We start from the raw sequence: 17,513 nt of genomic DNA on the forward strand, positions 1-17,513 counted from the left end.
TGAGCCCAAAATTTATGTTGCTAAGTGAAACATTTGTTATGTGAGTTTATGACTTTCTTGTCACAGTATTAAGTGAATCACTGCAATCCATTCAGGAGGTAAACATTGGTATTATGTGGTAATCAGCTCTGCCCAGGAATAGATGCAAATGGTGCACAATACAAAATTGTGTAAAGGTTCAACTGCCCTCACCTACCACCTGTCCCTGAAATAAGAGCTGTGAGTCCCGGAGGACCTTAAATTACACACTGGTTAGTGCAACCCCACCAAGATATTCAGTCCAAAGAAAAAGCAGATCCTAATACCAAAACTATTTAGTCTTACTAGGGTTTAATTGAAATATTTTGTTCAAGTTTTTGTAAAGATTTAATTTCTAGTCTAATCAGTTAGTTTTAATACTTATAGATATTTATATATCGATATTTATAAATATCTATATAGATATTTTTAGAAATTATTATAGCTCTGATGTTATAATATATAATTGCAAAGGAACATATTAAAATGCCTTTTCTTTCTATTATTCCTTTCAATACAAATTATCATTTTAAATATTTAACCAATTATAACTCTGTGAGAGTTTTTAAATTCATAAAGAGAGAACTCTAACTTATTACACCATGTGACTGTCTGTTGGTAACAGAATATCATGATTTTAAACTAGATGATCCTTATAATACTGGTAGAGCAATAACTTTTCATCTGTACCAAGAAGGAAATATACTGGACATATGCCCCCAAATATCCATTCACACTTCATGTAAACTATGCAGGAAGAAAATAGCATGCAAATGGCTGCTTTAAATAAAGTCAAGGAAAAAAGTTAGTTTACATACCCATATAGGCTGCCCAGTGGATAGCCCGTCTATCTTTTTTATCAAATGCATTGATATTGGCACCTCTAGACAATAATAAATTGACCATCTAGAATGAAGACAGTTATATTTCTTAATATACAGAATTATTTGGGTGAAATCCAATCTTCAATGCTTGGGTAACATTTTTTAAGCAGTAACATTTTATTTATAACAAAGAAAGAATATTACCACATATACCATAATATTTAAACTCATTTAAAATGTACTGATAACTGAGAGTATCAGTACTTCAAGTTAAGCCAGATCAGAGAACAGAATCTTTAAATGTTTCTCCCTGCCCCCTTTCATTAGAAACAAAATCAAATCAGTGTTATCCTGAATATCTTTCTTACCCCTTTTTCCTTATGAGACTAATTTGATGTCTATTTAACAGTACATTGTACATTTGAATGGTCGCTGAACAAGTGATCATTAAACTTAAAACCCCCATAATGGAATGCATATTTAATCTTGAGGAAAAGAGAAAAGAGATGCCACCTAGTAAACCATTAGACAAGAGAAGAGGCAGAAGCCTGCAACTGTTTAGCAGCCAAAGGAAGAAATGTAGAAAGGTTTCCCCTAATGGGTCCACCAGTTAAAAGTGGCCGACAAAAAAAATCTGTGTTTTCAGATCTGAAGGATTCTGTGTATGTAGTCTTATAATAAAGTAAATTTAGCTCATCTAGTCGTGTTTCCTGTCTGGTTTTTCCAGGAAGGCCAACATCACCTGTAATAAGAAAACAGTAAAGCCTAGGTGCATATAAAGCAGAACACTGTTGAATCTTTGCTTGCTTGGAACTGGCTAGTGTCTTCTATAAAATTTGCTTGGTAATTCCATATTTAATTCCTTCTGTTCCACTATGCAATAACATCAACTGATTTAAAATTTAAAAAATAATGGATTGATTGAAAGAACATTTGAACATGCTAGCTATATGATGATTTCCTATCATATTTGAAAATTCAGATATGTTTTGTTACTTTTTTACATGTACCAGTAAGATCAGATAAATGAACACCTGCTTGCAGTTAGCTGACTGATTTGGGGAATTGAAAATAAGTCATTTGTACCTGAACTTGTCCACTCAACGCTGCATAGTGTAATGCTGTTCTACCAGCACGATCTGATACATTTACATTACTAAGTAGCGGCACCAAAGCTTCTGCACACTTGACAGCTTTCTTTGTAGCTGCTATGTGTAATGGTGTTTGCCAGTTTTTGTCACGGGCATTGACATCAGCTGAATGCTTCAACAACACCTGAACAGCATCCTAAAAAATAACATGCCATTATATAATATAATTACTAATGATCTTCCCATTCTTAACATTTCCTTAAACCAAAACCCAAGATATTATTGAAGTCTAACCTAATTCAAGGGAGGGTTAAGCAAAAAAGGCCAATCAAAAATCAAAAATTAGTATGTGACTGATTTCTAATCCTGTGAGGTAATTTTGATAAATTTTATCTTTTAGAATAAAGCTAGCAAAAGTCCTAGTGTTGATGGACCTTTAAGAAGATAAGAAGAAAAATCCATATAAATGTACTTGTAAAATAACTGTGGTATTTAGTTATATGGATAAATGTTTTCACGTAGGCAATTGTCAGATTTATTTGCTTCATATCACATCCTACATTTTGGCAAGCTCCTACTGAGCTACACATGCTCACCCCCACAATATGTTGCTTTTTAACAGTAGCTACTAGTTATTTTCATAGCAAAACTAATGCTTTAATTGTTACACATTTTTTGGAAGCAATTCTACCTGCCTTTTGGTTGTAGCAAACAATAAGTAAGTTAGGACATATATCATGCTCTGCTATTCTAAATCTTACCATGGTATAGTCCTGATAAATGCCATCTCTGTCCCCAACTCTTTGAGCTTCCATTCATGAATCATAGCAAAATGTCTTTATATTAGATAAATAATCCAATGAAGAATAGAGGCCCTTTTAAAATTAACAATTCCTATTGAATTATACCCACTGAATATTATACTTATACCTATAATTAGTAGAAGTCCCAGAGGAAAGTGATATTCCAACTATAATACAGATATATTGGAGAGGACTTACTTATTTCCATTCTTTGTTAAATCCAATTAATATTTATTTTAAAAAAGCTATTTTGACATATTAAAGTAGCACTAGTGTGGAATATATACATTATATTGTCATTATTGAATTCTGTTATTCCAATCATCCTATAGAATCAATCATGACTGTGATGGTATAATATCTAATATAAACTTTTGCCAGCATCATAACAGGAAGATATTATGTATCAACTCCATATAGTTTGCAAATGTGTCAATGTATGAGTAATACCAATCCTTCTCCAAGTGCTGTAAATTGAAGATTACAATACAAAAATATTCTGAAATAAAATATATTTTAAGTGGTTTTAAAAAAAACTTGCATACCTCACTACGTGTTGCAACAGCTCGGTGTAAAGGAGATAACCACTTGTTGTCTTTGGCATTAACTCTAGCTCCTGCAAATAGATGCACAGAAATTTACAGTATTAACTTTTAGGAAACTACAACTGAAGGTCCCCCCAAAAAAGAGAGATATGAATTAATACAGATTAGAATTCAAAATTGTAATCCTTTATATCTTATCTAGAAATAAGCTCCACTGAATACAGTGAGACTAGTTTCCAAGTAACATTCATAGTTACACTGCAAGAAGTGGAAGATGCAGAGCTTCCAATAAACTACATTCTTGGAATAAAAGAAAGAAGAGAGTTTTTGGAAGAAAAACAGTAAACTGTCCAAATTTATTACCACCCACATTAAAACATTTTGTTAAAGAGAAGTAATACTAGCAAGAGGAATATTAATTCTCAGGGTTTTATTTAAAAGTCACATTAATATTACTATTAAGAACTAACTTCAGTTTATTAACTGAGCTGCATCCCTAGGGATAAAATTCTCGAGGCAAGTTTTGAAGAGAGTTAAAAAGGGTAATTGGATTAAAATAAATAAAAATAAAATGAATGCATGCATTACTATTAGAAAAACATTAAAACATGAGATAGGTATATAAAATTGCATGTTTTCAAATCAAATGATTAATGTATCTTTAGAAAAAAATAAGCAAACCTATTTCCCCATCAAACTCCTGTTCTAAGAGAGACTTCTACTGTACTTTTTTTTTAAAAAATGCAGTACTACATAACATTTACTACATGTTTTACTTATCATTTATTTAATCCTCTTATTCTGATCTTTCAGAGGTTATAATACATTCAACTCACTGAGGTACACCGACAGACCCTGACTTACAACCACAATTGAACTCAAAATTTTGGCCATAGATCATGGTCATTAAATGAGGCAACTAGTGTTGAGAGGGGGGAAGAGACCTTTATGTCGCTGAGTAGCTGAGGCTTTCTGGCTGTGCTGGGGCAGGGAAAAAGCAAGGTTTCCCAGGAATGGTGGGAGAAGAGGCCCATTAAGTGCTGGGCCTAGTTGGTTAAGGCCATCCAGATGTGGTGGGGCAGGGTGAAGCCCTGAACATTGTTGGATGTAGCCAGCAAGGATGTTCGGCCTCTGGCAGACGTCCGCATACTTAAGCAATTGAAGCTTCTGGACCCAATGGATTGAGGAGGAGTTGTGCTCCCATGTCCCCCTAGGTGGCTAGGGGGACATGCAATTGTTAGAATTTCAGGCAGGGCTTCACTACTTCTACTTTTAGCATGTTTACAATCATTAAAACAACTGAACTTGTTAATACATCTAGAAAATTTGGGATATTCTAGCAATACCCCAAATTCCTCCAATCAAAAATAGTTTACAATCCTTACATTTTCACTTAAAAATATTAGAAAATATTGTTAATGTGAGAATTTAGCAGGTAGATTTTCCTAATACTTATTTCTAACCATTGTTTTTAATAAGCTAATACATAAATGACATTTTTTCTCTATAAAATTGATACTAATACTCTTGATACTTTTTCTAAATGTTATATTTTTTGTTGCTTGCTTTAAAAGGAATATTTTAATAAAACATGGTTTATCTGTGATATTTTTTGAATCACAGAAGCAATATAATTGCCAGAAATGTAGTATTATACTGGCATTTACATCTCTTTATAAATGGATGTCCACGAAGTTGATCTTTGGTTAGTATTAAAACAGTTAATATATAAAAATTTAGAGTATCAATATTTTTATTACATTTGAAAGGATCTGTAAAAAAGATTTTCCATATGAAGAGTTTTCCCCATATAAACAAAAAGTTTCATACCAGATAAAATAAGCAACTCAATAATTTCTGCATCTCCAAAATATGCAGCAGCATGTAAAGGGGTCCGCTTTTCATTATCCTTTATTAAGAGAAGAAATATATTAAACTTTAGTAACCTCACTCATAAAACTATTTACAATTTAGAATTCTGGCATAAAATATTTATATATTTGCTTTTTTATTTTTTTTATTTAAGCAGTATATTAAATCTGAAAATATAAAATAAAACAATAAAACCCATGTAAGCCAAAATTATACAGGAGAAAATATATTTTAAAATTCATACAGATAATATATATAAATACATTTCTAATCTTCAAGATATAAATTCATTTCTAATCTTCAAGACATAAAATTTCCTTTTATTTAAATGGGATATTTTAATCAGACAAAAAAATCAGAAGTTTTTGTCCAACATTTTGTTAAAAAAGAGCACTGCTTAAATAAATAATTCTATTTGTTAAGTTACTTGCTATTATATAGATTAATCATAACTTTAAAAACCTAAATAAGTGTCCTCACTCTAAAAATAAAATAACAAATAAAGCACTGATTGAATAAATAAGATTATTGGTGTAATTTAAAAAGGTGGTAATGGCAGGAATTAGTAATCTTCTAAATATCTGCAGTGATTAATTGAACTAATTAAAACTTATTTTAATCCTAATAAAGTATTTATTTATTTTATTTATATTTAAAAGATTTGTATGGCTGCCCATCTTAAACAATTCTGTTGGCTCATAACAGCAAAGCATAACCATAAAACAGTAAATAAAATAATCAAACAAAAGCAAAGCATGATCCAGGTGTTAAAGTGCTTCCAGTGTCCAAGAGACAAAAAGCCACTACTACCTTGCCAGGGCTGAGTCAAAGTCAATGCATCCCCATTCAGAACCTTGCAGCGTCCAGGTACTTAGATAGCACTGGAACAGCATCATGTGCTCAATCAGAAATAGAGACATAAAGCTGGATATCATCAACAGATTGATGACATCGTACTCTCTGCATTCTAATAAATTTACTTAATAATTTCATGTAGGTATGGGGGAAGAGGAGAGGAGCCTTTGGGCACTACTTGCTACATGTTCCTTGGGCTTTACCTCTCCTTACCCATCAACATCAACTGGAACCAGTCACAAAGAAAGAAGAATCACAGTAAATTGGTGTCTCCCATTCACAATCCCAGTGACAGTCCAGAAGAATCCCAAGATCAATTGGTATTGAAAGTCATCAAGAGACCCAGTAGAGCCAAAAAATTGCACCATCTCTGAGCCCTCCAAAAATTATGAACAGATGCAATCACTGCTGCTTCAGTGCTATTTTATTTTTATATATTTAATTTTACCCCTTTATTATTTTTACAAATAACTCAAGGTAGCAAACATATCCAACACACCTTCCTCCTCATATTTTCTCCACAACATTATAAGATAGGCTGAGAGAGGGACAGGCCCAAAATTAACCAGCTGTCAACCAATTAAGGAGGACTTGAATTCATGATTTCCTGTTATACCCCAGTCTGAGCCCACACTAACATGGCTGGGTACACTGACAGCTTTTGAAAACAATCACACCACTGCCTTAGGCAGGCAGTACTACTTTCTTTCACCAAGAAGCATTAACCACTGCTTGGTCTATCCGTATGCCACCTCCTGGGAGGCTTTAACCAAGGAGGGACAAGGTTCTAGAATACATTTAGCCAAACTCACACCCATGAAAACATTGCCCACTTCCTCATGATCAATTACTTTAAATTCCTCCCAGATAATAGAGCTCAGACTTGTTTCAGTTACTTCTAAAGGATCTGCTTAGCCAGAATTCGACTCTGACAAGTCAAGTGATTGTGTCTGACAGATGCTAAGAATATTCTTTAAAATGGGCTTGCAGGAGCTCCCTGATCACCTGAAAGAAATCTGCAGGATGGAGAAATAAAAAGTACGCTTCTCCCACTATTGCCATAAGGTTAAGTCCTCATATAAGCTCCTACCTATGCTCATTTGACTTCACTCTTGATCTTCCCCCAGAGTGCTCTAGATGCCTCTTTTGTTGCTTCATATCAACAAAATACTTAATGACATATAAATCAATAAAATGTTTCCTACATTTATTCAGGAAATTCCATTTGCTAAATGATTATTTTTACCAAATGAACAAATAAGGAACAGATTGTCATAAGAAAATTTATCTACAATAGGACCTCTGATCACGAACGCTTCTAACCACGGCTAAATTGGGTTCCTACCAAAAAATTTACAATTTTTTTCCTGCAGCTGATTTCCTCTTCCACGCCATGTTGTTATAAAATATGTGTTTATTTTGAGGTACTTGGGCCCCATGCAACACTTTAATGTTTTATTGGAATTTTTTCTCCAATAAAGCTAATAACAAATCCTTTTCAGAAATTTTTTGATAGTGGAGTATTAACATGAAGAATAAACACAAATAAATTATATGACTAAATACAAGGAAAAATGACATTTGTCATAACAATTGTCTTTTTTTGCTATTTGTCGATGATAATTGTATCTTTAAAAATATGGTTTAAAAGTTGAGAGACCTGTTTAAGACTGGTACACTAAAAAGTAGCTAAAATCTGTCAGATAAAGTGTTTTCTCTGTGTGTTTTTCATGCAAGCTTTACTTGCATGAATTGAATTTACTAAGATTAAATAATATCCTAAAAAGGGGAAAGCACTATAAGGAGAAAACAAATCTGCTTACCTGAAAATTGACATCTTCTTTTTTAAAAATTAGTGCACGAACTTCATCAGGATCTCCATTAAATATAGCTTGGACAAGTGGTGGCTGAAATAAAACAATAACAATATATTTTAATTTTAAATTAAGTGTTCAAAGGTAATTATATATTAAATCACGAATAGCTAAAAATATTTAGAAAGTTATCTTAGAATGTTATAAAAACCATCATTAAAAATGTCCTGCTTAAACAACTGTATTATTTTCAAAACTAAACAAAACAAATATGTACTGCATGGAACATATTACCACAGAAAGAAAAGGATATATAGCCTTACCACATTACTTTAAAAAAAATTCAATAACACATTCCCTTACCAACAGAAAATACGGAAAGTTTATGAAGTTATTGTGATAATGAAATGCAGAATATCGAAATTATCTGATAATATTCATTACATATTTGGAAAAATATCTATTGCACATGTTCTATCATCATTACAAAACTTGCCAATATAAAATACAGGAACATTTATGTAGTTTTGTTACAATAAGCAAAGAAGTGCAAAATATCTAAATTATCTCATGATAATCATTACATATCTCTAAAAATATCTATTGTACATATTTTATCGTCATCACAAAACATTGCACATATGCCATAGTATAATAAATAAATATCAATCTTAATAGAACGTTAGCTTCAATTACAAGATTAAGTAGTTTAAAACCACAGGATCTATGTTTACATGTTTAGGAACAGAGCGTAACATATGAGTTCTTAAAAAAGAATTCTCAGCCAATTAGAATCCATTAAACTAGCAGATGATGCTGACCATTAAGCATGTCTCCTTTTTATTTCTAAAGAAAATCACCACAATAATCCTTTTTAGAATGTTAGAATATATAGATTTCCATAAAATAGGAATTAGATAGTATATATTGAATTTTTATTAACTTCTATTTTTTGACAATGAATATCAATTATATTTTATATGCAAAAATATTTATATCAAGTCAAGTGATTTGAACTAAAATTATAATAAGGCACATACAAGAGAAGTCCCTTACCATGCCATATTCTGAAGCTGAAGGATGTAGAGATAAGTTTTCCTGAGGCAGTTTGGAAATAAATGTGGGAGAATCATCCTCCACTTCCTCCAAAACAACAATACACACTCGACTCATTTGATCATTAAAAAAAACAACCAGTAACTTAAACTTGCAATTGCCTTGTAGTGAAGCAGACACTGAACATAAAAGTTCTTTTCTTCTAACCTAAGTTACAAAAAGTACTCCTGTGTTTTCAAATTTTTAACTAACACTACTAATACGTTTACTAGTTGCCAATTCAGTTAACAAGGTATTTTCTAATAATGTTTTCAAGAAATATTTCATAAATAAAAAATACGTTCCTACTGAATTTTTATTCAGTATTGATCTTCGTCCAAACAGTATTAAAATATAAACTACAACAGTACATATATTCTATATCTTACATCAAATACATTGCTTTTGTTTAATTTCTACAGAACAGTTTTTTCTAAACAGTATGCTCGTTGTTGTAGACAACATAACACCATTCTGTGCAGAAAGAGACAATTGCTCTGGCAGAGATAATCACAGCTCTCCCCAGTCCGGCAAGGTCAGTCTCCAGTTAATAGTAGTCAGATTTCTATCAGAAAAAGGCACACAGGACTAATCAAGTGCTTCCATTCGTAATTCATTTTAATTAACAAAATTTTAATCTTCATATCTAAAATTAACAAGTAAAAATTATTTTTCTGTAGTTATTCAAAACCAGATATTCAAGATTAGTATTTCTTCATTTAAAAATTCCTGAAATGTACAACTAGGTTGCAGTACCTTTACATGTAACAATTCAGAAAATAAAGAACAATGAAATGCAAATAATAATGATAATACTCTTTGTTCAACCCAGATTCTCTAACATACAGTAACAAAGAATGCTTTACTCTATCAGGCAGAAAGCAATGCAGTACATTTGTTGTCAGCCCACTGCTCTAGCTACTCGAAGAAGGCATAAAAACAGCAAGTATAAGCACTTTAGGAAAATATTAAAGCATAAGCACTGGAATTATTGCTTTAGACTTTTCTCGCAGAAGTAGTTCATCACTCCAATGCTTCTTTTCATCCCTGTGAATAAGTTCTTCTTAAAGCTTCATTCAGACCAAAAAGAAAAAAGAAACAAAAGAGGGGGAGAAGTAAGGGGGGGGGAATCAGGTCCTACATGTAATCTTTCAGTCAACTTCTTTATTCAAAGATGTATGCCGATGCCACCTTGGAGGTTGCTTCAGGTTAAATGCTCAATCCAAAAGCTGCTATTAATTTATGATGTTTGATGTAGTAGATGCAGTGCCTTAAAAAGATAATTACAAAAGACACTAACAGGACATAAAGTTGCATCCACAGCAGTATTCCAATCAAGCGATCATCTAAACAGCAGGCTGCAGAACCGCAGTATGAAATGCCTAGTAATGCTCACATGTTACACTTACCAAAGAACTGAGTTACTGCTCTGGATGCAACTTCCTGTGCAGAGAGAAGAAAGCGCTTTTGGGCAGTTCTCACAGAGTATCCATGCCAATTGTGTATGACTAATTCAGTTCTAACATAAAAATTATGTTGGTACTTTTAACATTTTCCACTAAAAGCCACAGAAAGACTAGTATACTGGCACAGCTGAGTAACAATATAGGGAAACAAACAATTCCAAACCCCTAACTACTTTCATCTGTTACTCTATTTTTAGAGCAGTCTCTATTAACCCACTATGAGCACGAAATGTTTCTGACAGATAGTTATAAAAATCAACATTAAAAAAGCTTCTAAAGAGGCAATCCATTACCACCAATTCCTATTTACTAGAAAAAAAACTGCATGTAAGCTGCAATTTTAGTATTCTCACAAATGCTAGAAAAAACTGTATTCATATAGAAAAAAAATAACCCATTACCTGAATTTACATTTTAGTTCTAATGTGCTCAAATGACAACACTGATCTGTGAGGATATCATTCAGGATATACTGTATGCCCAAAGCACTAGAAACTGATTAATTATAAAACATGTTAATGCTTATTAAGTAATTCTAATAATAGATTTCTATCCTTTACTGAGAGACAACATAGATGTCAACTTTGGAAGTAATGACTCTGGTCACACTGCATTTCCTCCCTTTCCACTGAAACTAAAAATTCTCATTAATTTCAAAACAGAGTAATCTGCTGCAATATTTGCTACAACCAAGGTTCACCATCCTGAATAGTTATCTTGCTGCAGCCTAGAATTTCCAATTTTAATAATTCAAAGTAATATCTTGTACCCCAAAATATCCCTTAAAAATTATTGTTGGATAAACATTCATGAGATTGGGTTGGAATGTTCATACAGTAAATCAAAATAACAGAAAGAAAATAGCAAAACAAACAAAAAAATCCATGTGTAATTGGAATTATTTGAGCTCTACAGGAAACATTCTGAGAGATGAGATTCAGACTCAATTTCCTGCATATCCATAAAACCCATTCAGTGATTTCAGCCCAGTCACTATGTCTATGTCGTGAGTTATTGTGAGAATAAAAATGAACATTTAAGCCTGCTGTTTTAAACTCTAAATCTTCAAATACACCAAAAAAATTGATTAAAAGGAACAAAAGAATTATGAAAAATGGCTTGATAGAATCCTCAATACAATTCACCTTCAATTACTCAATATAATTCAAGATTACATCTCCCTCCTCAGCAAATACTGGCATGTTCACTTTTTAATCCCTGTATGCCGGCTGGAGTCACCTGTATTAGATGAGTGACCACATAAATAACATAAATAAATAAATATTACAGATAAACCAGAACATTTCTCACTTTTTAAATATGTGGATGGTTTAGGCCCGTGATGGTGAACCTATGGCATGTGTACCACAGGTGGCATGTGGATCCATCTCTGCGAGCACTCAAGCCGTCTCCCAAGTCAGCTCCACTGTGCATGCAGGCGCACCTCCCACCGGCCAGCTGATTTTTAGGTCTCTGCTAGGAGGCGCATGTGCGCATGTGTGTGTGTGGAGCAGTGGTGGGTTCCGGATCCTGTTCCAACTGCTACAGTTGGAACGGGCCCAGCGTCGCCCACATGGTTGTGCACACCTGCTTCGTACCTCCCTGTGATGCTTCCGTAAACCTCTGCGATGCTCCAGATGCTTGGTGGAGCATTGTGCAGGGGCTGCATGAGCCATGCGCAGGTGCGGAAGTGCCAAAGGCTTAAAGGACAGGTAAGGAACTCGGGCGAGCGGGCAGGCCCTCCAGAGCACCTGGGCAGCCTCCGGTACGCCCAGGTGCTCTGGAGGGCCTGCCCGCTCACTCTGGGCAGCCTCCGGTACGCCCGTACCAAGGCATACCGCCTGCAACCCACCATTGGGGTGGAGTCACATGAACATGCATGGGACGCTGGGGGGGTTGTGTGTGCATGCACAGGGTGGGGGATGCGGTGCACCCTCCCACCCCATTTTTGATTCCAGGAGACTTCAGGGACGTCTGCTAGCACCAAAATGGGGGTTGCACATGCATTTGCAGGGGTAGTACAGTGGGTCACCCACGCATGTGCGGGGGGCCATCAGGGGGGCATTGCATTATGGTTGTCAGCACACATGCGCTTTTGGCACCTAAGGAAATAATGGTTCGCCATCACTGGCTTAAACATTCTGGATATTACACATATTTACAAACTACTAAGTGCTCAGTTTAATGGCTTACAATTATGATACAAGTTCTACTAAATACTGATTTAATATTTAAAGTACAAAAATATTTCAGTAACTATTTCCATTTCTTGTATTAAGCTTCTAAAAACGTATTGATAGACACAAACACATATGGACACATTTGGGTTTTAACTCTTAAGAACTAGTTGAGGGATTGATAAGACTACTTGGGCAACATGAAGCCATACATACTTTAACTAAAAATAAGTTATAAAATAAAATAAATTGTGGGTTTTTTTCTTGGATTCCTTTATCAGCATTCAAAGTTATCTTGTTTCAGATCTTATTCTAAATCCTTTCATATTTAGCAATTCATATATCTATTCATTATGCCATATGCTTGGGCTTCATTATTTATGGCCTTATTATTTTGATGGTTGCTAAATAAAGACCTAGTATGAAATAAAGATTTTCAGAATATCAAGAGTTGCAAGGGACCTTGGAGGTCTTCTATCCCAGGGTCTGCAATCTTAAACATTCAAAAGAGCCATTTGGATCAGTTTCCCACAGAAAACACCAGGAGCCACAAAACTGGTGGACATGGTCAACTCAACGTCACTCATTCCCACCCAGTCACATGACCCACCCAGCCATGCCTTACCCAGGTTTTGTGGTTCCTGGTGTTTTCTGTGGGAAACACAACTTTCTCTCCCTCTCTCCCCCTCCCTCCTTTCCTCTCTCATCTCTCTCTTTCTACTTCTTTCTCCGAGAAAGTAAGGGTGACAACGGGGGATAGAAACTCGTTCCATATTCTACAGTGGGAGCAAAGTGCCCCTGTACATGCCTCTTCTTCTGGCCCTTGTTAGTGTTGCACACACCTCCATCACTCAGAGACATATGACTTGCTCTCCACCCCGAGACACTGGTCTGGCTGCGACCAATACCACTGCTGTTGCCACCTTCATAGCCTGCCCACTGCTGCTTTGCACAGCAGAGTTAAATTTAGGATGCTCCAAAATGGGAGATACTGTGTCTCCTTCTCTTCCTGGAGCCCTTTACGATGTGGAGTGAGTCTCCATCCCTTGCCCTCGTCCTTACCTTCTGAGTCCAGGCAAGGAGTCACTGGGAGGAGAGGGCAAAGGGAGGGGCCAGCCAGTGGTGAGTTCAGCCAACAGGGAGCCACAGTAGGTGGACGAAAGAGCCCTCATCCAACTCCAGACGTTGCCGACACCTGTTCTAGCTCCAGAGATTGCCGACACCCATTCTAGTCCAACCCTCTGCTCAGGCATGAAACCCTGTACCATTTCAGACAAATGGTTGTCCACTTTTTTCTTTAAAACCTCCAGTTTTGGAGACCCACAACATTTGGAGCCAAGTCATTCCACTGATTAATTGTTCTAACTCTCAGGAAATTGTTTCTTATTTCTAGGTTGGTTCTCTCCTTCCATTGCTTCTTCTCCTGGCTTCAGGTGCATTGCTCTTCCATGCTAGAGTTTGCAACTCCATCTGCCCCAATCTCCCCTTTATTGCTGGGTGGAAAGGAAGCTGGAGGCTTGCAAGCTCCAGCAGATTCATGCTGCTATACCTGCTTGATGTACTCAGGATAGATAAGTAGGGACCCAGTGGGGTAGGTGAGTGTACACTGCAGAATCCCTGTAGTCCATCATAAGAGTAAATGACTTTGGGGGTGTTGCAGCAGTCATAACTTTTTTTATTAAAAAGTTTTTTTATTAAAGATAAATTAAAACATTGGACATAGTGTAGACTGTCCTAGCAGAATCTATGCCATACATGCTAAGATATTCACTTATACATTGTAGCCACCCTATTTTTTTAACATTTGATCCATACTGTATTAACAAAAAGAAAAAAAGTAACCTATTTCCAGCTGTGTTGGTTTGTGTTTATCTTATACATTCTCACCTTTATCATTTCATACATAATTCTAGCCAATTACCTCCTTGCGACCTATTAGATCGCACAGATTAGGCCTCCTCCGAGTTCCATCCGCCAGTCAGTGTCGACTGGCAACTACACGGAGGAGAGCCTTTTCAGTAGTAGCTCCGACCCTTTGGAACGATCTCCCCGTGGAGATTCATACCCTCACCACCGTCCAGACCTTCCGCACAGCCCTCAAGACCTGGCTATCCCGTCAGGCCTGGGGATAAAGATCGTAATCCGTCCCCACCCGAATGATGAATGTTGTGTACTATTTTTACTTATGTATTGTTTTATGTCTTACTGTCTTGTACTCCCCTCCCTATATATTGTAAGCCGCCCTGAGTCCCCTCAGGGAAAAGGGCGGCCTATAAATAATAAAACCATAAAACCATAGTCTACATTCTATGAATCTTGACTCATGCCTATTTTGGGCTTTCCCTTTTATATTCCAACCATTGATAAAATTTATCCCAGATTTTATAATATTCAGATTCATCTTTATTCTTCAATTTCCACGTCAATTTGTCCATTTCAACGTAGATCAAAATTTTCCTAATTATTTCCTTCATTTTGAGTTTTCTTGTTTTTCCAATTTTGAGCAAAGACCATTCTTACTGCCGTGATAATATGTATAGTTAAAATATGTATAGTTAAAATACAGCCTGCTTGTTGTATTTCTTGTTTATAATTCCAAGAGAAATAGTTCTAGTATGAATTCTATTTCCTTTTCGTTTATCACTATCAACTACTTTTGGATATTCTGCCAGTATATTTTGCGGTTTTGGCACGACCACCACATATGGTAGTATGTGCCTGGTTCTTGGTCACATTTCCAGCACAGCAGTCATAACTTTGACAGCAATGTTTAACAATGCTTATTTGAAAAAAAGTCTCTTAGATTTCAATAGTATTTTATTTTTCAATATTACATTCAAAGTGTAAAGTTAATTACAAACAACTGATATACAACAATTTGCTAAGAAATCCACTGCATTTTTTACTTTAATTTATTAACAAGAAACCCTTTTACAGTTTGACCCTCTGCAAGGCTCATCCACCTCCATGCATCGCTGCAGTCACTAAGCTACCCAATATATAGTTCAGGAGACAAGAATTTCCAGAATTTAATTTGTATTCATCAGTTCCTCCCAATGCTGTCTAGCTGAGGAAAAAATAAACCTCTAAAATATCTCCAATTTAAATACATACATTTTAGCAGATTACTCTAGTTTGGTGGTAGAGAAAGAAAAACAGGAAAACTTCTTTATGGTTAAAATACGTTGCTAGGGTTACAAAATGTTTATCTAGACCAACTATGGGCCACTTGAAAAAAATTCCCTCAAAAAAACCCCGTGGATGTATCAGCATGGCTATTTAGAAGTTGTTACCAATATCTTACATATATTTCAGGAATACCCACCACTAAAACTACTTGGAAAAAGTGAAAAATAACAATATTCTGAAGGATAGGGAAAACATAGTCATTACAACAATTTAAAATGTTCAGCAATGACTCACATTAACAATGACTCAGAATAACACATTAATTTCAGTCTTTTAAAAAAGTAATATCATATATTAATAAATGAGCTAGTATGTACAACATTTATAGCTTAGAACACAACTATGTAACAAAATAGTATTAGCATACAATATGCAACTAAATCACACTGTAATTTACTTAAAATAAATGTGTGTTTACTTAAAATAAAGCCACTGTTTTCAGTAAAACTGTTAAGAATATAATAATCATTCTTACATATACCTATTTGAAAATAACTTCAGAATATGTACACTTACAGTTTAAATAATTGGATTGTGTGTTACGAAAACTGGAAAATTTCCTCTTTTTCTTGACTAACAAGGGGAGAAGGATGGCTATATTATTTGCACATTTACTAACTCAGATCTTTGGCAACTGGTTCATATTTATGATGGTTGCAGTGTTGGGGTCACATGATCTCCTTGTGCAACTTTCTAACAAGGAAAGTCAATGTTGAAGCAGGTTTTACTTAATAACCATGTTACTAACTTGATAACTCCAGTGACTCAGCTAATAATTGTGGCAAGAAAAAACGTGATATAGGACAAAATTCACTTAACAACTGTCTTGTTAGCAACAGAAATTTTGGGCTCCATTCTGGTCGTAAATAGAGGACTACCTGTACTAGAATATAGGTAGTCCTCAACTTACAACTATTCATTTAATGACCATTCAAAGTCACAACAGCACTGAAAAAGTGATATGGCTGCTTTTCATACTTATAATCATCCCCATGGTCACGTGACCAAAATTTGTACACTTGGCAATTGGTTCATATTTATTAAGTAACATGATGTCATATTTTTGTGGCCTTTTGACAGGAAAAGCCAGTGGGAAACCAAATGTGTTACTAATTTAACAGTTGGAGTGATTCACTTAACAACTTATTTAACAACAACACCAGAGGTGGTTGCCAGATAGCTGAATTGGACATCCAGTTATGAGGCCACTGCCACACCATTCAATAAAAAAAATTGTTCCCATAGATAGCTTAAAAATTCCAACTTCTGCATATTAGTCATTATAACTTTACCTGAACAACATAACTTAACCCGCAAGGGTTACACTTAGTCATTATATATTAATTGTAGGTATAGATATTAAAAGAAACTAGTTCTTATCAGTACTCCTTATTTTTATACTCAACTTTGCCTGGACTTGAGTCTCCATAATGAAATCTTAAAAATGATTAAGAAGCATCATGTTCCAAGAGCAGAAAAAATGCAAAGCAATCTGAATGTTTGTAATGTTTAAGTTTAGTCCTGTAAATCAGCAAAATACAGAAAAGAAATAAAATTGCTTGTCCTTATTCATTATACACACTCCAGTATAAATAGGTCCTGGCTTTGACTCTAGAAGGAGCGTTGGCTTACCTGAACGGTCTTCTCTGCGTGCTGCAGGAGAGTCTGAACGGTCTTCTCTTTGTCCAAGCATGAGTTAATTCTGTCTGACTGCCCTGGACTAAATTGAAAGATCTTTAGCCATGCCTCTGCTGCTGGCACGCA

At 35.0% G+C, this 17,513-nt stretch overlaps 1 protein-coding gene across 4 annotated transcripts in view; it reads right to left on the reverse strand.

Moving 5' to 3' along the window:
- ANKRD28 (ankyrin repeat domain 28) overlaps positions 1–17,513 on the reverse strand; it is a 95,479-nt gene that overhangs the window by 55,377 nt on the left and 22,589 nt on the right. For 2 of the 4 annotated variants that reach the window (XM_032235730.1, XM_032235729.1), the window contains exons 2-6: positions 7,832–7,915; positions 5,112–5,190; positions 3,282–3,352; positions 1,929–2,129; positions 837–924 (exon numbers count right to left, since the gene is read on the reverse strand). In XM_032235730.1, coding sequence (XP_032091621.1) covers positions 837–924; positions 1,929–2,129; positions 3,282–3,352; positions 5,112–5,190; positions 7,832–7,915 — 523 coding nt within the window. Of the gene's footprint in view, positions 1–836; positions 925–1,928; positions 2,130–3,281; positions 3,353–5,111; positions 5,191–7,831; positions 7,916–8,406; positions 8,413–8,878; positions 8,996–17,513 lie in introns of those variants that run through there. The other 2 variants (XM_032235728.1, XM_032235727.1) reach the window with 2 other exon arrangements.

Source organism: Thamnophis elegans, chromosome Z, assembly GCF_009769535.1.
Source record: "Thamnophis elegans isolate rThaEle1 chromosome Z, rThaEle1.pri, whole genome shotgun sequence".
NCBI classification, from domain to species: Eukaryota; Metazoa; Chordata; class Lepidosauria; order Squamata; family Colubridae; genus Thamnophis; species Thamnophis elegans.